This window comes from Dendropsophus ebraccatus, chromosome 9 (genome assembly GCF_027789765.1).
Source record: "Dendropsophus ebraccatus isolate aDenEbr1 chromosome 9, aDenEbr1.pat, whole genome shotgun sequence".
NCBI classification, from domain to species: domain Eukaryota; kingdom Metazoa; phylum Chordata; class Amphibia; order Anura; family Hylidae; genus Dendropsophus; species Dendropsophus ebraccatus.
The window spans coordinates 69,638,545-69,664,371 of NC_091462.1; the positions used below are offsets into that span (position 1 = coordinate 69,638,545).

General features: G+C 40.2%; 1 protein-coding gene across 1 annotated transcript in view; it reads right to left on the minus strand.

The window, feature by feature from the left end:
- The window catches only part of RFTN2 (raftlin family member 2), a 65,013-nt gene extending 39,639 nt beyond the window's left edge, over positions 1-25,374 (minus strand). The window contains exons 1-2 of the mRNA XM_069985343.1: positions 24,917-25,374; positions 7,729-7,912 (exon numbers count right to left, since the gene is read on the minus strand). Of these exons, the coding sequence (XP_069841444.1) occupies positions 7,729-7,912; positions 24,917-25,055 (323 nt within the window). The 5' untranslated portion in view covers positions 25,056-25,374. The remainder of the gene's footprint in view (positions 1-7,728; positions 7,913-24,916) is intronic.
- Between the last annotated feature and the right edge of the window lie 453 nt (positions 25,375-25,827).

Consider the following 25,827-nt stretch of genomic DNA (forward strand, 5'->3'; position numbering starts at 1 on the left):
GTGACGAACCGAACTTTTTGCAAAGTTCATAACGAATCTTGTTTGTTACAGTTTGGTTCGCTCATCCCTAATTGTTATATTTTAATGGATTGGACAATGTCAGAGCTACAATACCAAATATGTTTGTTTTGTTTTTACATATTTTTTTGTATAATGGAAAACTTAAAACTTTTATTGGGAAGGGGTTTTAAATATATATATATATATATATATATATATATATATATATATATATATGTATTACACTTGATAAACGCCTCTAGGGGACTTTTATAACCAATCATTAGACTATACTAATCATAGCATATACTAATCAATGCTATGCCATTGCATAGTATTGATCTGTATTATCGGCACTCTTCTCATATTGTTTGCCTGAGGCAAACTCTATAAGAAGATCACAGATCCGACAGAAGGAGCCGTTTCACGTTAAAACCCCTTAACATCAGAAATGTTTATACACGTTCCTACTGCATGGGGCACTGGCAGTAGGAGCATAGATAGACTTATGTTTGACATGAAGGGGTTAATACTGTGTTTTCATACACATTCCAACCTTAATAAAAAAAAAAAATAATGTTCATATTGTTTTAGATTGCTATTATGGAAAAAAACAGGACCTCACCATATAATTTAATGACTGTACAGTGCTTGGGAAATATATTATAAGCTCAATTTTATTTATTGCAGTTATCCAGCATCAGCTAGCGCTGTGTGGAAATATAATTACCTGTGTCAAAATTAACCCAATTAAAACACTAATTGATGTCAGTGGAATGAAAACAGGCTTGATTACAACCAGCCCTACTCCATACAGCAATCACAACTTTTGACCCTTGCCATTAGTCAAGTTGTCAGAACAAAGATTCAACAAGCACATTATGGCACAATCAAAGGAAATTCCTCAAGAGAACAGAAAAAACATGTTGATATCTATCAGTATGGACAGGGATCCAAAGTCATCTCTGAGACCACAGGCTTCCAAAATTGAACAGCTGCACAAAAGTTCACAAAAGTGTAGAGGATATATTCTCATAGGTAACAAAACATACATGTACTTATGCAAGAAAATCATTCATAACTGTATCTGTAGAGCTGCACTCAAATCAATTTCATGGGTTTTTACACAAGTTCTGAATGCATCTTATTTTACATCAAGACGTTTTTTTCCTATTGGCACCATGGCATTGATTTACCCTATGTTGTATTTTCACAAGATCACAATTGAAGGAGAAGTCCGACAGTTTGAAAAATTTCACAGCCGTCAGGGGAGAACATGATAAACAATCATTACTTAAAGGGGTTGGCCACTTCATAGTAAAATAGGTCAGTACAAAGTATTAGTAAGTGTACTCAATGTATATACTGACAGCAGCTTCCTCTGTACCTCAGAGCTAAAATCAGACTCCCCTCATCCAGGCTGGGCTGCCCCTCTCTGTTTTGTTTCTGTCCATAAAATGTCTGACATGGAGGAGCATGTGACCATGCCCTGTCCACTGTGTCCTCCATAGACATATACAGGCTCAGTGGTGGACACTGGGGGGCTGGGCCTGGTCACATGCTCCTCCATGTCAGCAATCTTATGGACCAAAACACCACAGAGCAGGGCAGCCCAGCCTGGAGGGGAGCCTGATTTTAGCTGTATGAGGTACACAGGGAGCTACTGTCAGTATATACAATGAGTACACTTACTAATACTGTACACTGAGCAATTTTACTATAAAGGGGCCAACCCCTTTAACTCTCCCCCCCCCCCCCACGAAGCCCCAGTTAACAGGCTCTAGGACCCCCCTGCCGAAAAGCATTTCCTCTGAATTCTGATGATGTAACGATTAATGGATTGCAAGCTCAGCCAGCCAGTGACTGCAGCAGTGTACTGCCCCAGTCACTGACTGGCTTAGCAGGCAGTCCATTAACCGTGTCATATTGTTGGCTGTGCAGAAGATCCTGGAGCCCAGTGAGGGTTTTGGAGCAGCAATCCAGCACTGCAACGGCACAGGGAGAGGTGAGTTGTGATTGTTTGTTATGTTCCCTCCTCCCCCGTTGGTTAAAATTTTTTTTACATCAACGAACTATGGCTGTTCTGTAAAAGAAAATACTGGGGTAATTCAGACAAAATCTTATTATCTTTTATCAATAGAGTCCCTTAGCACAAACAAACACCAGTTTATAGAGTGAAGTAGACATGTTGCTATGTATAGCACCCAAAACTTGGCACCAGTCAGGAATTTTACTCACTAAAATCTTGTGACATTGCATTGTAAGCAAATCACTACTGATTTAAATGGATCTTTGTTTAGAACGTTGTATGAAAGAATTCTCATTATGGAAATCTCTGAGTGATACCAAAGGATATGGACATCTTATAGGTTTGGACACTGAATGAATTGGTTCTCTCATATGGACTCTTTAATGTATTGAGAGAGGATCTATTATGATTGGATTAGCCTTTTATGGAGTAAATTCCGCCTTCCATCTATAAGCTCAAGTATACTTCAAAGCGGGTACTGTTGTAGGATTGGGCAGTTGAGATCCAACATGCCTGATCCTTCTGTCCTCCAAAATCATCTGTTGAGGAGAGTTAAAAGGCCCCCACAGTATTAGATAGTTGGTTGGTCTTGCTGAAATTGACGGGTTGAGATCACTTTTGCCTAATATATAGGGGTCTTTAATTTGTAGAATGCCAAATAGTAGTCAGGTTCAGTAGTCTGGGAGAGAAACATGTAGTAGTAGTCAGTGGTAATATATTTTAAGGTGAAGGTGAGAAGATTTGGAAATGGATTGAATGCAAAGAGAAAAAGACCCAAATCAAGCAGAACTCCAAGACATCAGGCCGGAGCATGGCTGTGCTACAGGCGGAAACATCATATTTATTTGGGGAAGATTATGGAGGAAACAGAAGGAAACACTAATAGTGTTTTTTTGGGGGGGGTTTGGAGGGGGGGGGGAGAAGACACTTCCTAGGAGGATGTATATAACTGTATGTCATCAGTCTAAAGATGGTACTGAAAACCAAACCACTGGAAATGTTTAAGGATAAAACAACAAGTGGAGGAGGTGGGGGCAATCCTGAACCCACAGAAAGAGCAAAGAAGGAGGAAGCAGTGTCAGCAAAAGATACACTGACAGCATTGTTTGGAGGAGAACTAGGATAGAACTGTATCTTTCAAGCCAAAGGATGTAAGAGTACAATAGAGTATTGGGTGAGCCCTTATTTTTTGTGACACCAATTTTATTTTGCATTGACGGACTTAATTTTTTTCATAAAATATGCTGCAAAACCATAATAAAATTATTTGCGCTGTGAAATTGAAAATAAAGCTATTTGTTTCATTTCAGGGGGTTTCATGTTTATGCTGTTCATCCCATGGTAAAACTTGTATATGTTGTATATGTTCCAAAAGTCAGTACAATTACAACAATAGGCAACACATATTTTTTATTTGACTGCTTTTAAAAAATAAAAACCTTTTTAAAAAGACTAAGGCTAGGTTCACACTGCGTTTTTGCAATCCGTTTTTTTTTCATCCGTTTTTTGCAAAAAAAAATTATGGAAAAAACGGATGCATTAGTGTGCATCTGTTTTGATCCGTTTTTCCATTAACTTCCATTGTAAAAAAAAAACGGATCAAAACGGATCAGCTTTTTTTAATGGACACAAAAGTAGTGCCAGCTACGTTTTTGTGTCCTTAAAAAAAAAATGAATCCGTTTTGATCCCTTTTTTTTTTTACAATGGAAGTCAATGGAGAAATGGATCAAAACGGATGCACACACATGCATCGGGTTTTTTCATCCCTTTTTTTTTTGCAAAAAACGGATTAAAAAAACGGATTGCAAAAACACAGTGTGAACCCAGCCTAAGGGGGAGATTTATCAAACTGGTGTAAAGTAGAGTTGTCTTAGTTGCCCCTAGCAACCAATCAGATTCCACCTATCATTCCTCACAGATTCTTTGGAAAAAGATGGAATCTGATTGGTTGCCGGGGACAACTAAGACAATGCTACTGTACACCATGTTTGATAAATCTCCCCCTAAATGTGATTAAAACTGTTCTATTACAATCCTTATAATGCTTTTACTTTTTGGTCTATAGGGCTACTTGAGATATCATTTTATGCGCCATGATCTGTACTTGCTATCGGTATCTTGCTTGCGTATTTGCAACCTTTTGATCATTTTTATTACATTTTTTTCAAGATTTGATATAACAAAAAATCATCAATTTTGCACTTGGGCATATTTTTTGCGCTTATGCTATTTACCGTGCGAGATCAGGAATGTCATAATTTAATAGTTTGGGTGATTACACACAAGGCAATATCAAATATGTTTATTTTTATTTATTAAATGGGAAAAGGGGGTGATTTAAACTTTATTATGGAATTTTTGGGGACCTTTTATTTATTTATTTTGGGGGACAATTTTGGGGGACTTCCATGAGAATTGCACTGATCAGTGCTCGATTATTATGGGCTGCTGGAGCCCATAGTAATCGAGTGCCAAGTCGGGATCAGCATCATTGCAGCGCTGACCCCTAGCTAGAAGCAGGGATTGCCCCTCCACAATTGCATTGCGCGTGGGGGAGGGGGTGGTCTGAGATCCCGCAACTAGACCACAGGTTTTCAAGCCATTTAAATGCTGCTGCCACATGTGACCCCTCTATGAATCCCCCTGACAGCGGGGAATGAGGTTACGTCATGGGTCATCAAGGGGTTAAATGATACATTTACATTGCATTTTCTATAGCATTGCTGCATGTGTGAAGACAGCCTCAGAGTAAAGCATACAGACCAATTTGAAATCAGTCTCTACAGTTTGTAGAGAACAAGCAAAACAGCACCACACATGTCCTTAGTTTTGAGGTACTGCAGTTCAAATCCATTGAAATGAATAGAGCCGATCTGTAATATTACACAACCCGAGGACAGATGTAGCACAGATATAGCTAATCCTGGATAACCCTTTTGAGAGGCAAACAAACCACTAAGTGACGAATTGCCGCATGTTAACATCAGTGCAACTATCTATTATGCTTGGTTTGATATACACATATATATATGCATATACGTGTGGAGTCTATATTATTCCACACTTTGTTTAATTGATGGGTCACTTTAATATTTAATACTTATCTATCTTATGAATTTATATTCAATTTTTGTGACCCGCCTATTGCATATATGCGCATATTGTGTGTTGCCTGCATAATGCGCTCCCAAATCCGGCGCTGCGCTCCATTTTACTTTTACACTTACCATTATCATTCTTATTACTATCATGTTTGTTTTGTGTGTAATTTTTATTATTATGAGTTATACTATATATCTATCATTATGTTTTCTATCTTCACTTTAGTTGGATGCACCATATATATTGCTTGGTACTCGTTTGAGTTTATTTATATACCTTTAGTTTTGCCTCCGTTGCGCATGCGCTGTGCACATATTTGTGCACTTAGACTAGGTTAGATCTCAGACCTTTCGTATTTTAGGTTAGATATCAGGTGATCTTTTACGTCATGTGATACATCACGTGACCGGAACAAGATGGCGCCGGGTCCATGCGGGGTCCGCCGATCTGCGTCTTCCACACATGTCTGTGAGTACTGTTTAAGCCATACACCTGTTTACTATGTATTGATTTATAATACTGCCTATATATAGTAGCATTGGGGACAATAGCACTCATCCCTGAGGAAGTCCATGTGACGGAACGCGTGGGATGTTCTCTCCTACCCACTGAGAGATGGCCATAAGTGGTTGTATTGCACTTACCCCCTCTTCTTTGCACTTTGCTTGCACTTGCACTTTCTGATTACTTGCATTGTCATGATGTATTTATTTATGTGATTCAGTGAGCCTTAGCACAGGGGATTTGAGATATTATCGCGTCTGGTCATTGTATATATTCATTTGTTCCAATATAGTTATTTATTCACACACTTATTTATATATTTATCTATATATTTATTTATTTATTCATTCCTTGTTGAAGAGTATGGCCATCATCTAATACATTTTTCAGTGGTCTAGGTGCCACCTGGCCGTATCGGGGCCGGTGGTTTGGTGGTATTTTTTAATTGTTTTTATGGTTTTTGTTTGTTCCCGGCATTTATGTATAATAAAATTTCTATCAATTTACATCATTTGTGAGGTGCAGTCCAATTTTTCAGTCTTTTTTTCTTGCGGCATATATGTATTTTTGGCTGTTAGGACTTGCACTCATCCTTTGATTAGCTCCCTGGTGCCAGTCCGTTTACTACAACATCAGTGCAACAAGATTTTTAGATCATACTTTTTCAGTTTTTAGCTGACCAGTTTAGTTCCTACTATGACTAATATTCCTACTTTTAGCTGATAGGGATTGATCCCAGTATGGCCTTCTATGGATGTAAACCTCTTCAATGTTAAAAGATAGGTGGCCATCTCCATGATAAACAACTTTGGTAGATTTTCCGGCCTATATTTAAACTGGTCGAAACCAGTATTCATGCCACTATTACCCTCAGGGTAGCCAGATAACATTCAGGGATTGTCAGTAGTGTCTTCCTTTAAATATTTGGGAGTAGTGATTTGTAGGGAATATTCTCAGGATCTGCGGATGAATGTGTTTCGACTTTTGGACTTGGTGAAACAGAAATTTAAAGTATGGTCGACCCTGCCATTGGCAGTACCGGGTCGCATCAACCTTATAAAGATCGTTATTTTTCCAAAATGCCTGTACTTGCTAAAGCATGCCTCGGCACCTGTCCCATTAAGTTTTTTTTAGAAAATTACACTCTATGCTTCCTTTGGGGAGCATCCCGCTCAAAACTTAGTTTACAAACCCTTCAAAGACCAAACTTGCATGGGGGTATGTCGCTTCCGGACATTTACTTGTACAATCTCGCTGGACAGCTGGATACTTGATGAAATGGTTGGAGGCTGGGATACTTCCAAACAGGGAGCACCATTTAGCTCACTTTTTGGAACTAAAACGCCTATGGCCCATGTTCCTAATTCTAAACTACTACCGCTGCATAGACTGGCCCATCAGGTGTGGGCAGCTGTGAAAAAAGTAACAAAATACACAGATGTTATGTTGGAAACGCCTTTATGGCACTATCCGCATCTACCACACTTTTCCGACCATTTAGAACCACAATTTTGAATACAACATGGTAAATGTACAATAGGGGATGTATGTAAAGACCAGGTGTTCTGTACATTTCAACATATGCAAGATACATTCGAACTATTGAGATTGTCGATTGTTTATCGTTAGCCGAGATTGGCGATTGTTTATCGTTAGTCATTAATCAATAAAAATTGCTTTGTCTAATAGGACCCTAAGTCTCTTGAGCTGATGAAATGTATGCTGTATTGGCCCTAAATGGAATAGGAGCAAGCAGAGACTGCAAAAACTGCTACGGATGACAGGAATACACAATATATAGATGCCCTATAGATAAGGATCATTTACTAGCTTATGATGTTACATATTTTTACAATCTGAAGGAACATCCTATGGCCAAATAAATGCATCACATTTTCTTTGGATTGGCAAATAGAAAAAAGAATACTTTCAAATCATAAATCATGTTCTTAAGAGTGCAGATTTTAGTGAATATATGAAGATACATAGACACATGAATTAATTTGCTGATGTTCTGTAACTTCTGTTCTCAATAGCAATAGGGATTCCAATGGAAAAAGTCATAACCGAATGAAAGATGTTGTTAACTTACCTTAATTTAAGTCGATATAGTACTACTCGATACAAGTAACTAATAGGTAGGTGCCTTCTACGACCGCTAGAAACAATAATTGGATGGACTGAAGCAACCATATAACCTCTTAAGTAGTATTCTTCTACCTTGCTTGGAATATCAAGCAATGACTTAATCTTAATAGCAGTGATATTTGCCGATGCTAAAAAAAAAAAGGGGGGGGGGGGGAGAAGCAAAATAACAATGTTTAATCACAGAGTAATCTGATCAGTATCAAAATTTTAGTAATATTATAATGTCATACATGAAGAGTTAGTAAAGTATGTAAAAGCTTTAGTATATGTTCACACAGTATGAGTCTGATGTGGACTTCCTGTACAAATAACAGTACCAGCAAAGTAAAATAGTTATAACATATCTTATTCAATCACTGTTAACCCCTTCATGTTAGTAACATGTATATATACATTCCCAATGCACATACCCCGTGTAGTAGGAATGTACATATACGTTCCCGACTTCAGGGGGTTTGATGTGTGCGAGACCACTGCAGTGAGAGTGGCCCGGCACACATCAGAGTCCAGGGAGCCAAGGGTAATAAGCAGCAGCTGCAATCCTGCAGCTGCTTGCCATTAACCCCTCAAAGGCTGCGATCTATAGCGATCATGCTATTAAGGTACTCAGTGACAGAACAAGCTTGGCTGTGGGGGTCCTGATCGCTTGTGCCGACGGGCGGGGGGAAGTCACTTACTTTCGTCCTGTCGGATTAGCGATCTATGTATAGAGTCTGCTCTCAGGTAGGTTCTATGCATAGATCGCCGATAACACTGATTTATGCTATGCTATGGCTATCAGTATATGCAATCTAATGATTGCATGTTTAAAGTAAAAAATAAGTGTCATAAAAAAGTTTTTTAAAGTATAAAAAAAACCTTATAACCCTCCCAATAAAAGTTTAAAATGCCCTCTTGCCCATTATAAAAATAAAAATATTTAAAAAAATAAATAAAAATAAATTTAATATATCGCAGCATGCAGAATTGTCAGATCTATTAAAATATAACACTATTGTTCCTGCACGGTGAACCGCGTAAACAAAATAAACAAAAAAACAAACAAAGATTGCTGTTTTTTTAAAATAATAAATCAGAAAAAAATTTATAAAAAGCAATCAAAACTTTTCTGTTACACCAATATGATATTAATAAAAACTAGAGATCATAGTGCAAAAAATTAAACCCCATCCAGCCCTGTAGGTGGAAAAATAAAAGTACTATGGCTCTTAGAAAGCGGGGAGGAACATTGCATTAATTTGACCCAGACATCCGGGCATCAATGGGTTCTGTTTTGAAGGGGTTAAACAAAAAAAATCTAAATCAAAATGAGCTGCTGATGGCAAATACACAGCATGTCAATTTATGGTTGTTGAGGAAACGTTCTAAATTTGTCACATTTTCTCTTTATCAGAGATGTCATTAAAGGGGTACTCTACTTAAGAACGATTTAACCCAGTTCATTCCCCACGCATAATCTAAACTTGTTTGTAATGGGCTTCTATTACATGAATTGAGCTGTTTGCAGCACATTCTGACTTACACCCTGGTCAGGCTGGATTCACACACAGTATATTTCAGTCAGTATTTGGTCAGTATTTTGCAACCTCATCCAGGAATGGATTGAAAACACAAAAAGGCTACGTTCACACAATGTTAAAATTGAGTGGATTACAGCCATATAACGGTAAATAACTGCCATTATTTCAATACAACTGCCGTTGTTTTAAAACAACAGCAAAAATTTTCCATTAAATGGTGTCCAGCCACTCAATTTCAACATTGTGTGAACAGATCCTTTCAGTGTTTTCAATCCACTCCTGGTTTTGGTAATTTGCAATATGAGGACCACAATACTGAAATATACTGTGTGTGAACCCAGTCGAAGCTGCAGAAAATTCTCACTTCCTCATCCACATCATCTCAGCTTCTCTGCCCTCCCCCTACCTTCTGAGACCAAAGTCACATGATCTCTTTCTCTACTGTTGCAAGGCAAGCTGTAACACCTCATTTCTAATCCTGCCCACCACTGATACCACACCAGTCAGTGACCACCTAGCCAAGGGGCAGGAAAACAACAGAACAGTGACAGCCTCCTGAGCAGTATAGGGAAAAGGAAACAAAGTTTTCCGGTTGGCACCATATTGGATATAAAACGGCTTTTAGGAAAACTTGTAGTTCAGAAGGACGGAAGATGGCTCAAAAGTACTTGGTGAGTAAGACTAGCTAGGTTTGAGAGCACTTCATTTTTTAGCTCTTGGGTGGAATACCCATAAGCTTTTCACAATATCTATCCGCCAATGTCCCCTCTCTGTTTTAGAAGTTGTTGAGCTTTGGGGTCTATGTATCACATCTGGGTGATAAGCTCAGTTCAGTAATTTTTGCTGAGACACCTAATAAAATCTATTATCATTTTGTATTTTTGGTGATGAACCTATATTTATTTATTTAAATTTTTACCAGTTTATTTTGCTGGCTGTGTGGATTCATGTGGCTTCTCAATGGAAATCTGTTTACATTTTTTCTGAAGTGGTAGATCATAAGGCTATCTTCAACCTCAGTAAAATTAAAGCAAAATACAACAATCAAATAGATATAATGGGGGAGATTTATCAAACATGGTGTAAAGTAAAACTGGCTCAGTTGCGCCTAGCAACCAATCAGATTCCACCTTTCATTTCTCACAGACTCTTTGGAAAATGAAAGGTGGAATCTGATTGGTTGTTAGGGGCAACTGAGCCAGTTTCACTTTACACCATGTTTGATAAATATCCCCCTATGTATTTTAAACTTAATAGTCTATGGAAAGATAGTTATCTGTACAGACATATATAAATATATATAAAGCTTTTGTCGGGCAGGGTCCGAGAGTTTTCAGAACCGGACTGATCCCAGGAATGAGACAGAAGACTATGCACTTAGCACATTCTCTCTCTGCTCTGTGTCACATGACCTGAATGGACTCAATGTCTATGGGGCCATCCACGTCTCATAGATACACAGCGGGGAAAGGAGCACATAGCAGCACATGCAGGACCAGTACCTAGAGCAGTACCTGGTGACGGGGCGGCATAAGCCGCTAGTAATCAGTATTACTCTTTTTTTTTCCTTTTTTTTCCTTTCCTTTTCCCAGCCTCCCACAAGACTAGCTATGAAATTCAGTGTGAGGAAGTGGCTCCTCACCAGGGACACTGATTCCTGTGACAGTCCAAAGCTTTATGGAATAAAAACACATAGACACCGGTGTACATCGTGTCAGTCTGTCAGGTTCAGTGTGTATAAAGAATGAGGGTGATTGTGACACTTACCTGAAGCAGTGTCGGGAGATCCCGAATGGTATGTAGAGTATATTGACATGCTAGAGGCGCCTTTCTGCATCTGCAAGCTCCTGGATATTGGACACTGCTGGACCTCTAGAGCATGGGTCTCCAAACTGCGGCCCTCCAGCTGTTGCGAAACCACAACTCCCATCATGCCTGGACAGCTAAAGCTTTGGATTTGGCTGTCCAGGCATGATGGGAAATGCAGTTTTGCAACAGCTGGAGGGCCGCAGTTTGGAGACCCATGCTCTAGAGTGTCAATACGCTCTGCAGTCCAAAGCTTTAGAGACTCACAGCAGCCACAGCAGCAAAGGGGCGCTTCTGTTACTTCAGTAACAGAACTGTTGGATGAGCTGTCTGCAAAGTGTAAAGATTCCCATACACCTTCAATAACTAATGACAGAACAATCGTTCTTTGGTCAGTTATTTCTCCAGTTCTCTTCCCATCTTCCCCAAACACAACAAACTTTCAGTATGGCTGAGCACTCCTGTGTTCTCTATGGGGAGGGTTAAGCAACGGCCAGACAGCTCCAACTGCGCCTTGTCTCTCTGAGAACAAAGGGGTTGGGCAGTGATTTTCCTTTCTCCACCAACATCATCTGTTGGTGGACATTCAGGAGAGCCCCATACACCTTATAACGCGGTGGGTACAGCTGACAGAGGTATGATGTGTATAAAGATCTTAATGACTACTGTACCTGTGGAAGCAGAGTTCCTTTGCCACCCTCACCTGACTTAAAGGGGAACTCTGGATAAGAAAAATTGTTTTCTATTAAAAGTACATTAAAAGTTAAATATATGTGTCTATACAATGTATTACAGTATCTGTACGGTTCTGCCATACTGGTAGCTGATAAAAATCCAGGAAATGAAAAATAATGGCCCCCGTGCAAATCCACATTGTCTCCTGCTTCTTCTGCTCTCCCCCCTTTAGGAGACAAATCTTCCATGCCTCTGTCTCACATTGTATGTGTTTGCTGAGATCAGGCTGATGATATAGACAGGGGGCAGGGCGTGATCTCCCAGGAGGCTTGGCTGGATCCCCCAATCCCTTGAGTGATTCACCTTCTCTGACCGGCCAGAAGCAGGTGCTGCACTGATTTCTCTAATTGTGCAGAAGTGTGCAGTGAAATTAGAGCTGTGTTCACACATGTTGAAGTGTCATTGCAGTACTGCCGTGTATTCACAAAAATGATGCAGTAACACAAGTAAATTATGCTAAACGGCAGAGAGGATCAGAGCCTTATTGTGGGGCTCAACTTCAAAGATAACATGCTTGATCATAATATGTGCGTGGAAATGAAAAGAACAAAAAAGTTCAAAAAGTTTTTTACTTTATTCCAATATCAGCGTTACAGGTAGAGAATACAGCGTGCTGTGTGGCGTTACAGGTAGAGAATACAGCGTGCTGTGTGGTGTTACAGGTAGAGAATACAGTGTGCTGTGTGGTGTTACAGGTAGAGAATACTGCGTGCTGTGTGGTGTTACAGGTAGAGAATACAGCGTGCTGTGTGGTGTTACAGGTAGAGAATACAGTGTGCTGTGTGGTGTTACAGGTAGAGAATACAGTGTGCTGTGTGGTGTTACAGGTAGAGAATACAGTGGGCAGTGTGGTGTTACAGGTAGAGAATACAGTGTGCTGTGTGGCGTTACAGGTAGAGAATACAGCGTGCTGTGTGGTGTTACAGGTAGAGAATACAGCGTGCTGTGTGGTGTTACAGGTAGAGAATACAGTGTGCTGTGTGGTGTTACAGGTAGAGAATACAGTGTGCTGTGTGGTGTTACAGGTAGAGAATTCAGCATGCTGTGTGGTGTTACAGGTAGAGAATACAGCGTGCTGTGTGGTGTTACAGGTAGAGAATACAGCGTACTGTGTGGGTGGGACCACAATGAAATCATAAATTACAGCTAATAATTCAGTAATACAATGAAACTGCAATGTGTGAACACAGCCTATATGTTCTGCAACAGCCTTGGGTGGGGAATAGGCAGGGTGGGGGACTGTGATGAACAGCTGAGGAAAAGCATTGCATTCTAGAACCTGTAGTACTGTGTACAACTACTCAACCAGGAAGAGCAGAAACACAAAACAGAACAAAACCCCCAAAACAAATGGATTTTTGGTAGTTTCAAAAATGGAGAAGGTAAGTATTTATGCTTCTGCAGAAGTTTCATTTTTTAACCTCTACCTGGAGTTCCCCTTTAAGCTTAATGCTGATAGATGTGACACAGTGTGAGGTGCAGTAGCCTAGGTGTCCTGACTAATGCTCTTCTGTATGTAAGGTGAAACAGGAGGCCTAAGCTGCTGCACAGGGGCAAAGTGACCTTTGCTGATGTCATACCTACGGAGGAGCCAGACTCTAGACTGTGTTGTTGGGGTAATTCTATATTGTTTATAGAATTGTCCTAATGAGCAGGTGACCTTAGGAAAACACCTAAGCTGTCTGTTTAATGCAGCCCTACACTGTACACACATCCACACCCAGCTTGCACTGTGCACACACACACAGTTCTGCACTGTACACACAACCAGCTCTTAGCGGTAGAACACAATGTAAAGTACAGCCAGGAGTCGTACTTTACATTGTATGCACAGGCTATTTTGTGCGGCTGCCATTCACTGAATAGCGGCTGCACAAAAAACATGTCCGTTTTTTTTGCGGCCACAGAGAACCACGGCCATAGTGCATACAGTCCTGTACCATATACAGTACCATGGAAAGGGCAGTTCTGTTGACTGACTGTATTTCCTCTTCCTCTTTCTTGTTCCATACTGAAACATCTTTCTTCTGTCACAGGGCCTGAGCCATAAATTTCACATGAATATATGAACGTCCTATCAAAAACATTCTTGGTATTAGTGGGACATTACGGAATGATTTCTTTAGGAATAGTATAATTGTACTACAGCTGCCCAAAGGCCCAACTCTCTTTAACAGGCTAAATAAAACTTTTTAAAGATTTTAGTACAATTAAAACCGTAATTGGGCTCACAAAAACATAAGCAAAGTTGATTTTAAAATAACAGAGGTTATTTGGCCAAAAAATGAGGGCCAACCAAAAAAGGAACAAAACGGACAAAAAAGAGGGTGCGTAAACCTAGCCTTTTACTCACAATACTGAAAAGATCGAGACCTGTTTTCAGTAATGTTAGAAAGTGCAGTTTTTGTTTTTTTTAAAAAAATCCCTTTATCTTGTTTTGCTGTTTAAAAAAACAACATTCTACTAAGGGGTCATCCAGACTTTCAAAGAAAAAAACTATAAAAGCACCAAAGTTTCTACCCAGCACCTAATGGGTTTTAGCGGCTGCCTGGCAACAGGCAAGTTAGAGATGATCATGTTGTGTCTCCACGTTCTTATGTAGATCAGTGTGGTCTCCTTCTTTCCCACAGAAATGCTGGGGGGAGGGTAGACTGGGAGAAAACATTTGCAGTGAGGATGACTATCTGTCATAAGTTTTATTTAAATAATACAACAAATATTTTTCTGTTTTCCTAGATCTCAATAGTTTTTTTTTAGTAGTGATAGTATTGGTACAGTTTATACTGTGTATCCTCCATAAGTTTCCTATTTCTGATGTCTTTACATTTGAGGCTGTCTATCTTGCAAGTGCTATTTTAACAGTGAGTGATGTCTAGCAGCATGCCGGAACATTTATGGGCATCTGTCCCAGGGATCAATTGTCTCCACAACATTTTTATAGGAGGCCGAGAAGTTGTTTACAGCTCGGTTTACAGCATGTAGAAATGTTTTTGAAAATCAGCTTGTAAATTTAATCTGATTAACAGAAGACAATTTTACCCTGTTTACAAAAAGAATTGTATCCCCACAAAGTCTAGTTGAACCAGACAAGGGAAATAACATTAAAATTTTCCATCATATAATCCATCATAATTAGCATATATTATAACAATGTAGCAACACATACCTTTATTTTGGGGAAAGAAAGTTCTATCTCATAACCTTTTATAGCAGGCATGGGGAACCTTTGGGCCTCCAGCTGTTGCAAAACTACAATTCCCATCATACCTAGACAGCTCTACAAAAACATAGACACTTTCTATATCACCACTCTTGTTTCCAGTTCAAGTGTAGTTTACAGTTAAAGGGAATGTGTCATCAGAAAAATAACTTATTGTTTTTTGTTAATATGAAGGAGTAATATATAATTTTTTTTAACACAGAAACAAGGAGCAAAAAAACAAAGCACACGAAAATAGGCACATGATACATCAGTAACACATAGTTTTAGCAGTGCCAGAAAAAAACGGTAGTACAGTTGCCCTGGACAATACAACAGAAGTAAATGATCAAAATCTTCATTAGATGAAAGCAGTGAAAACGGGAATTCAGACCTACAGTAAAGAAGCACATCACATAATACCAGGGTGTATGCAAGAATTACACAAAGAGAAGCAACCATTGTAACCCAATATTATGGCATGGTATCAGCCGTGCAACAGGTAGTTACAGGGGATTGGCACCATGGATACCAAACTTTGTTATATTTCTTACGGCACTTCCTGCGCAAGTAAAACCCCTTCTCAAATGCTGCAATTTTATTTAGAGTCTCCACCTCCTAAGATTGGGAGGGCTGGGGTTCATCCACCTGATGGCATCAACTTCCTAGCGACAAATAAAGTTTCCCTTAAAATTATACCAGTGTGGTGCATCCACTCCTCAAAAAGCCAAAAAGCCCACAGATGGTGTTAGGAGTGCGGGAACATAGACTATAGTGGTAAGTATTATTTTTAAGAATTTTTGGTGACATTTTATAAAATAATCCTGAAATCTTGCAGTTTTCATTCTCACCACTGGGGGCAAAACTAAGCTAAGGGTACTATTACATGGCCCGATGGGGTCCGAATAATAACTGTAAACAAGCGCTGATGTGCTAGATCAGCGCTCGTTTACTGGGCCTTTTACACGGCCCGATAATCGTTTAACAAGGGCTGCATGGATATTGTTACCGATATCCTTGCAGCCCTTGCTTTAAACGGCATACATTACCTACCCATGGTCCAGGGCTCCTCTTGCGGTCCGCTTCTCCCCGGGTCCCGCGCGCTGCAGCTTCAGAGATCACGGCCAGTGATTGCCAGAGAGGCGTGTCAGCTAAGAAATGCCGCTCTAAAGCTGCAGTGTGCGGGACCCCTGGAAAAGCAGAGAGCAGGAGGAGCCCTGGACCATGGATAGGTAATGTATGCACTTTGCAAATTGTCAGCCGCCAGCCACGCACCGCCATTGCACGTGGCGATGCACGGTCGGTGCCCGACAATTATAGGTCCAAACCTATATCAACGATCAGCCGATCGTTGTCATCACCTGATCATTGTGTTTATTACACTGAACGATAATCGGCTGGATAGGGCTGATTTGTCGATTATCGTTCCGTGTAATAGTACCCTAAGACTTCCTGTTGTGTCTATAGTAAAAAGAGGAGGCTGCTGTAAAGTGATCTGTACAGCATTGCAGCGACATGTAACACCAGTAGATGGAGACAATAGCAGCTCAGTGTAGTAGTGTGTAGTGTAGTAATGTTTTACATTCATCTCAAGGGGACAGAGTCTGTCTATTGACGTCTATGTTTATGAGATTGCTGTAAAGCATGTCAATAAATGCTGTTAAAGTCCGATGGGTCTGGAGGTGGGGGTAACACAATAAAGAAGCTATATTTACCCACCCTGATGCCCACGCAATGTGCTTCCCTCTCCTAGACCCTACCAACAGCCTGCACGTCTTCCCCTACTCCTACGTGACAACTTGGCTGAGGGATGCCCTGCTCAAGGAAAAATGGCATCCAGCAGTGTACGGGAGCCTAGAGATATTGCTCAATGCAGGCACAATTTCTGGTATGCATATGTTCTTTTTTACTTCCCCCCAACACCCTGCCCAAAATCAATTTTCAGCCCCCCCCCCCTCCCTACACACACGCAGGACTTCTTTAAGAACAGCGCCCAGGAAATATGCCAACCGCCATAACAATGAACAAAAAATAAAATTAAAAAAACTACAGTCATAAAATACAAACAGATTGAAAATAAAAGAACATTTTTTTTTGTGTATCTGACGATAATCAGTAAAAGAAAATTTAGGTGACAAATTCCCTTTAAGCTCCATTAATTTCAATGTAGCTGAGTTACAAAACCCCATTCAAACTGGAGACAGGAGTGGTGCAGTCTCTGGAAGAAAGTGATCATGTTTTTGTAGCGCTGGATAACTTCTTTAAAACATTGTGTGCATTGGGCGGCCATCATTTCAATGACTTCAGCGCATTCCGGGATGATGGCGGTTCAGTGCGTGGTCGCCGTGCCCCCCTCTGAACTCCCTTAACGACCTCAGACGTAAATATATGCCTGTGGTCGTTAAGGGGTTAAGTCATGGGTCTCCAAACTGCGTCCCTTCAGCTGTTGCGAAACCACAACTTCCATCATGCCTGGACAGCTAAAGCTTTGGATTTGGCTGTCCAGGCATGATGGAAAATGTAGTTTTGCAACAGCTGGAGGGCCGCAGTTTGGAGACCCATGTGTTCCCTATTTTTTTGAGCAGTGTAGTATATGGGACAGTACTTTGAGCAGTTAGGTACTATATTGGGTACTGATGAGGGGATTAAAAACTATATGCGTTATGGGTCTGATCACTGCTGTATTCTCTATAGTCTTCAGGGTGATAATACTCTTCAGCTCCTGCGTACACCTGGTATGTGATCGTATCAGAAAATTTTCCTGCATGTCACAGTAGACGCAATGGGTGTAGGGAGAATTGTGTGCCAGGGCTGCTTTTTAGCGCAAGTCTGGCCCTGCAAGTTAGGAGACTGCAGCTTCACATTAAATTAAACTTATGTATGAGAGTTTTTCTTGTATCTGTGTTTCGTGTATCTATTTGTTTTTTGTGCATGTATGGTACTGTAATTGCAATGTGTAGAAAACTATGCATATGGCCCTATTCACATCATGTGTCAGAGCTACGTCTAAGATGTTCGTTGGGATAAATAGGCAAAGGAGTATACAATAGTGTAACGATAAACTTAAATGCACAAAATGTAGTCTATTAGGGATGTTTGGTCTGTTTCTAAAAAGTGTATATTTATTTTGCAAGATTTTAACGTGCAGTATACTACGTTTCTTCGATTAAAGTAAATGGGCCCACCCAAGGTTCACGAAAAAAAAATTGTCAGTTTGCTAATGTATAGTATACCTTGGTTATAGTACTGAAATGTGATGTAAATGGGGCCTTAAAGCGTAACTGTCATTTCAGGGTCATTTTTCTGAAAACATTAAATATCAACAGTACAAGCGATTTTAAGAAACTCTGTAATAGGTTTTATGTACTAAAAGAGTTTCCTTCTGTACTGAAAAAGCAATCTCCCAGCCTCCCCCCTCACATCAAATAAAGCAGGATTTCTGTCTCCATTATGTGGCTATGGAGAGGGGAGGGGCTGTTAGGAGTGACTGAGCACGGAGGATTTCTGCACAGCACAACACCCTGCAATCTTCTCTCAGTAAGTTCATAGATAAGCACTGACCTTTCTGATACCTGAATTTAGCATTTTAGGTGCCCAGAGAGTCTACAAACAGCTGACCTTCATGTCACCTCTTCCTGCTCCCTCATCTCCCTCAGCCCCTCCCCCCTTCATAGGCTTACAATGGAGAGAGCAGAACCCGTCTTCACTGGCTTCTCTGTAGACGTGTTTGCCTGGTAATGCACAGATAAGAAGTCAGGGGGGGGAGGCTGGGAGATTGCTTCTTGAGTACAAAAGGAGGCTTTTTTGGCTGATGAAATCTAATACAGAGTTTCTTAAAATCGCTTATACTACTGATTTCTGCAATAAAAAAAAACATGACAGTTACTCTTTAATATTTATTTATGGTAATGGCTCTTACGCAGGAGATGGGAGCATAGTATGTACCAAGAGCCTTGGTCACAGATTCAGCAGTGGCAAGCGAAACCAACCCGCCAGACAAAAAAAAAAGAGTAGGCCGAGATTTGTAAACTATCCCTTTGCCTCCATTCCCGTGGAAATCTAGGGGGACAGTTACTAAGGCATACCCCAGAGAGAAGGCGTAGATGCGTGCCTGAGGTGTGCACCGGGAAAAAGGTACGCTGGTCTTCATAAATGTCCTCCCTTGTGTTGCTGCTTTTTTTGAAGTGCAGTTGTTTATTTATATAAAGAACTTCCTGTTGATGTCATATCTAAGTTGCAGAAGTTGGCAGTGCTGACATCACAGACAGCTTTGCAAGCCAACTTCTCCACACCCTCCATTCCAAATGTTGCTCCACCTACTCTACCTCTAGTACTGCGTTACAACATGTATGTATATGTCAATTGGGCTGTATGTATACAATAGAGAAATATGGGACTGTGCGTTACTTCATGTGCTTTGTGTTAGGATTATGTGTCATGTCTGCATGCTTATACACATTTGTGGTTAGCACTGTTGTTTTTCAGCATTAGGCTATGTTCCCACTATCGCATTTATCGTGGAAAGGCAGCTGCTTAGTGATAATGATGGCCACAAATAATGATCATGATCAATATTAAAAGATAGTTGCCTTTCCCCAATATAATCCAGAAGTGTGAACATAGCCTTAGGGTGCAAAAGGGTTCAACCCCCAGCAAAGGTAGCATATGCAAGGTTTTGCCCTTTATTAAAAATATTGTGCAAGTACAGGGAAGCATGTGCAAATAGACAGGGCTGGATTATGGTTGGTGGAGACCCCAAGACACAAATCTGTGAGCCCCAATCATTTTATACCAGGTAGTAAACCAGTATCTGTTATACACAAAAACTGAATGAACAGCATTGTCACTGTACAGCAATTGTCAACACTGAAGTGCTGAAGATAAAAAAAAGTGTATTGCAACTATCAACCACAGACCAGCCATAATATTAAACCACTTGTGCTGCCAAACCAGCTTTGACCTGTTGAAGCATGGAATCCACAAGACCTTTAGAGGTGGCACCAAAACATTCGTAACATCCTTTAAAGGCAAACTCTAAATCCAAAATGGAGGGACATAATATAGAAGTCATACTTACCCGCCACAGTGCCCCGCAGCGCAGCATCACCGCTCACAGACCCTGTGCCAGCCAGCCAGCGGAACATCTCTGCAGTCACAAACTAGCGGGGAGTGGGTATTTCCAGCCAACAGAGAGCTGGTGATGCTGTGCAGGCTGCGCTGCAGCCCATCATTGACCCCTTACACATTACAATTGTGATTGCTGTGGTCCTGATCGCGTTGCCTGGCTGCCAGAGGTAAAATATTTACTGCTGTGTGTTCCAATCAGAAAGCCTCAGGCAGACTCTATGGGAAGATCGCAGAAAACACTGATCAATGCTATTCATTGACATAGCATTAAACAGGGTAAACAATCTAAATATTGCATGTAATAGACCCCTTCAAAAAAAAAATTTTTTTTAATTGAATAAGCCAAAGCCCCTCAACCAATAAAAGTTTAAATCACCCCCTTTGCCATTCTGCTAATAAAACATATTTTTTTTTAAAAAAGGGATTTTTATGGTCTGCAAATACCTCCGCTATTTTGAATTGGTATAGAAAAAAAGGAACTAGTTTGCTTAGATTTGATCCATGTTTTTCACGGACATGACGGATGTGGGGTTAAAGTTAATCTATCATCACATTTCAAACTGCTGAAACGGTTAGATAGTTGTTAGGGCAAAGAGACGCATAGTCCCTATAATATGCCTGTCTGCGCTTCCATAATGTAGACAATGCTTTTATTCTCAGGTGCAAAGAGCCAAAAAGGCTTTTCCAAGCTCCTGAAGTGCTGTGGGCTGTACCACATCCACCTCACATCCCTATCACTGTCTGGTTGACAGCTTCCACTTCTGGGTTCTGCTTCCAAATCTCATTCCTGCATGGTGCCTATACATTGTACAGAGATATGAGACTTGGAAGTAGGGCTTACCTTTGTTATGGAATCACAGTCACCATGATACCATGTTTCTCTTTGCTCGAATAGCTTTCTAAAAGTGTTAGCAGATTGGAATGTGAATGGATTAAAGCTAACACATTCATTTAAAGTCTCAAATGCTGTATGGTGGAGCCCCCATGGATTGGACCATAATCACATTGAGATCTAGGGAATCTGGAGGCATAGTAAAGACCTTGCATACTTTGTCATGTTCTCAAAGCATTCCACTTTTTGTATCGTGTACTCTGCTAAAGAGGCCACTACTATTACAGAATACCTTTGCCATGAAGTGACATACTTGGTCTACAATAATGTTTAGGGAGATGGCTTGTCAATGCCAGGAACCAAGCTTGCAGAACGTTCCCCAGCATACTATATCCTTGTCATGAAATATTCAATGTTATGCATTTCCCCGATCAGTATATATGATTATATAGATAAGATTATTTGGCATTCTGTAACACGGAGAATCTAATAGAGATGTGTGATGTGACCTGAGCTTCCTGAACATGTCATTAAACCTGAGAAAGACTGGTGCTGTTCACTCTGAAGCAAAGTGCGCAGATGCCTCTTGCTTGTAAATTTCTAGATTTCTAATTTTAGATTTTTGCTTGTATGCTATACATTTGTTTTCCCTTAAAGGGGTTATCCAGCGCTACAAAAGCATGGCCACTTTTCCCCTACTGTTGTCTCCAGTTTGGGTGGGGTTTTGAAACTCAGTTCCATTGAAGTAAATGGAGCTTAATTGCAAACCACACCTGAACTGGAGACAACAGTAGGGGGAAATGTGGCCATGTTTTTGTAGCGCTGGATAACCCCTTTAAGAAGTGTATTGAATAAAACTAAAAGGAAGGGTAAGGAACAAAAATGTAGGAGCTACTTAAGATACACACAAAAAGTATTCTAGTAAAAGATATCTGCTATAACTTTCTAGCACAGTTATCAGTTATTTCTGGAGGCCTTGTGATGTACTGACAGAATGAAGCTTCTATATGGACACAGATGGGCACTGTTGGTTCTATATTATTGTTACAGCGATGACATCTCACCACAGCTGTTTGCTCCTTGGGATGGCAGCCATTACAGAAAGATCTGCACTGCTGATCTATGGCCTGAATTGATGGCATACAGATAGTTTTAAACATTAGCTCTAATTGAGTTCTGAATATTGCTTGAGGCATTAGCATGGCAGAAGGTGATTTATAGAAGAGCACCACTTAATACACATATGTTTCTGTTACTTCTGTTTCTCAGGAATGGACATCTGTTTCACTGAATGTTACTTTCCATCAATTGTTTCCAGGGTTGTACAGTGGTTTAAAAAAGACTTGCAGTATATAAATACAGGATGACTGCAATCCTGATGGCATTGTATCTTTGCATGTCTTTCTCTAAAGTCACAGGAAGGAATAACAGTGAACGGATGTGTAGCATTGTCTAAGTCTTAGGAAGTTCCTACTTCCTAATAGGGAGCTTGCTCAGCTTGGTAAGATGGCCAGGGCTCCTTATTTAACATAACTGATTAAGGAGGGCTCCCTTCTGAATGGCGCAAATGTTTGTAGTTTTGTTGAAAGGTGGTTGCTGCATCAGTGCAATGGAGCTCAATCTCTGTCATATTGTGCTAAAATGATCAGCTTGTCATACTGTTCCACTATGGCTCCTAGAAAGGCTACCACAGTCCCTAGTCTGCCACAACAGCCCACTCACTCTTCAGCATTGAGGAATAGGCCCTTTAGAAGTCTTTCTCTCTCTCTGTCCAATAGCCAGTTCATCTCTTGACATGCTTACAGCGCATTTTGAAAAGTCAATGGCTACCAATATTCTTATCACCAGCCCAATAGGTCATCTCTCATTGGCTAAGCTTTCTGAAGATTTTACAATCGGGAATTTCAGTGCAATATCTGTCCTGTGTGAAAGCACAAAATGGGTTTTCTCAACAGGAGTGTCTTTTGACACTCCTGGCAAAAGCTGATTGCTGGGAGAAACCATGGGCCTCCTCACATTTCCGCACAGGAAATGTAGTATTACATGGCAGCCATTCAGTTTAATGGCAAGCCATGTAAAAGCATAGAGGGCATGAGCACCCCAGTGCAGGAGCTGCTATTAAAGACTGGTTATCCATTTAGTGTCATATAGAAGGCGTTGAATGGAGGATCCCACTCAATGATGTTAATGTGCCCAAATATGGCATATAAATGGAGCTTGTCTCCGAGAGACAATCACTTTAAAATTCTTGATTAAAAAAAGGTTTTGGTGGATGGAACACCCTCTATGAGCTTATTATCTGGGGAGCGTTCAATGGATAGGAGTGGTTCAGCTCATTCTTTAGGCACGCTATTTGTCTTTTTTTTTTTTTTTTTTGTCAGTAGTCAAAATTCCATTAACATCACAGTCTGATATATAGTATGGTAATACAGTTTAAAAAATACACATCCTTTAAATTCAACCGTCATTGATTGTACTGTACTTTCACAGTACTAAACACACATTTTTATATGTACAGTATGTCTAGGTGATATACTCCAAGGGCTTTCATATGTACTAGTGTTAGCCTGAGGCAGGCAAAAGGATTTTTAATATGATTTAGCACCAAAAGCAAATTATTGTTTCTTCTTCTTATAGTTCTATTAGATCATGAGTGAAACAGTACTATGGTTTTCTAAAGCATATAGATTTTTGCCAAGGCAACATAAAAGAGTTGAGAATGTACACAGAACAGTGAAGTCTATGTTCCCAGAGGGCAGCCATCTGGACTTGTTTATTTGTGTTTTCAACTTTCTGCTCTGGGATTTTCACTGGCCTGGGCATCCTAAAGGGGGGGCACGGGGGGGGGGGGGGGGGGGGGAGCGCCTCTTACAAAGTGTGCTCTGGCTATAAAGTCTGCATAGAAAAGAACTGGAAAGAGTGGGAAAAAATATTTTTATTTTCCCATTTTGCAAATTTGAACAGAACCCTTGTTCAAATTACACATTGTAGCACAGTTCATTTGATAGAAAAATGAACTAGTAAACAATGCTAAACAAATACTAAATAAAATATATTAGTAATGACAAAAAAGTAAAAAAAAGTAAAAAAATCGCATTCTGTGCACACAATGTACAACTCTTCTGTCCGAGGTATCTCAGCATATAGACATGTGGTATATGTCACCTATTGACCACAATTGTAAAGAAATCACATACCACACATTTTTTATTTTGCATTGGGCCACTGTGTAGGCAAGTCTGCTGCACTTTCTCAGTTATAAAAAAGTGTGCCACTATATACCAAGCCAGTGAAGGCCGAAAGGACATTCCTAAAAGAAGCTCTATTGATACAGTGAGAGCTTATATTGGAGTATATGTTACATGTAGAACTTTGAACATTTTGTGCACAGAGTCTTAGGGCCCTATTCGACCGGACGATTATCGTTAGCATAATCGTTAACGATTAACGATCTCAAACGACCGCTATTGCGAAAGACCTGAAAACGTTCACTCATTTCCATGGAACGATAATCGTTACTTATGATCGTAATTGCGATCGTTTCTTCTTCCGTATTTATTCGCTATTGCGTTCGTATCTATTGCGAACGACCGAACGATGTCTTATTCAATGCGAACGATTTGCGAACGTTTTGCGAACGAGCAACGATAAAAATAGGTCCAGGTCTTATAAAGCGATCAACGATTTCTCGTTCGGTCGTTAATCGTTACTGCATTTCAACCGAACGATTATCGTTTAGATTCGAACGATTTAACGATAATCTGAACGATAATCGTCCGGTGGAATAGGGCCCTTAAGATGATCTGCTAATAACCTACAAAGTAATGTATGGTCCTTAAAAAGTTCTTAAAGTCCACAGAATATAAACACACCAGAGCAATAACATTAAGTGCAATTTATAATGTAATCTTACCTTCTAAGGAGAAGTCCAGTAAAACATATTCATATGCCAAGTCATTTTTAGTTTCTACTTGTGGCCTTTTCAATGTTGAGAAGATTTTTCCAGGACTGCTGTCATCAGAATCCTCTAGCTTCCTAAGTCCACACCCCATGGCAAAGCTTGCCTTCCGTAAAACTCACACAAAAGAAATTAAAGCCGACCACTCGAAAACAATGTCTTTAAATATATATTTACTCATATTCCATTCTTGAAAGCAGCAGATTGTGAAAATTGTCTCTGTTCATTTTCAGAAGCATGGTTTTGCCTTATTTCCCATGTAGGCTCTGTGGGAGAGCTGTTGAACTCAGCTACACAGACATTCAAAGAGTTTCGAGAAGACTTTTCATGCCACGTCAAATTACAGCCAGCCCCCTAGCCTTTTTCTGTGCAGCAGACACCAATAGTTCTTTGTCCTTCTATGTGTACTCCCCTTTTGGCTAGCATTTGGAAAGGCAATTAAGAGCTGACATATAACGGAGCAGACTTTGAGAAGGCTTTCTGTTCAGTTCTTCAGTTCTACTGCTGTGAAAATCTCTTTAAAGAAAATCAACAAAAGAATTACAATTAACAAAATACTGCATAACATACAGCTATTTAGTATCCATATAAAAACAATAGAAATTCTATATTCCATTTATTATTAATAATTATTTTTCAGTCTTCAATTATTTAATAATTCTATCTTTCAGTCATCATTCTCAGTAAATGAGAACTCTATGGAGTATACTAAACTCAGCGTCGGACTGGGCCACCAGAGAACCAGAGGATCCTCCGGTAGGCCAGGTGCTGATGCGGCACACTAACTGTCGGGCGGCAGGGTCACCCGACAGTTACAGTGCTGCCTAGGGGCCCCCCTTGCCACACTGCCCCCCCCTCCCTAATCA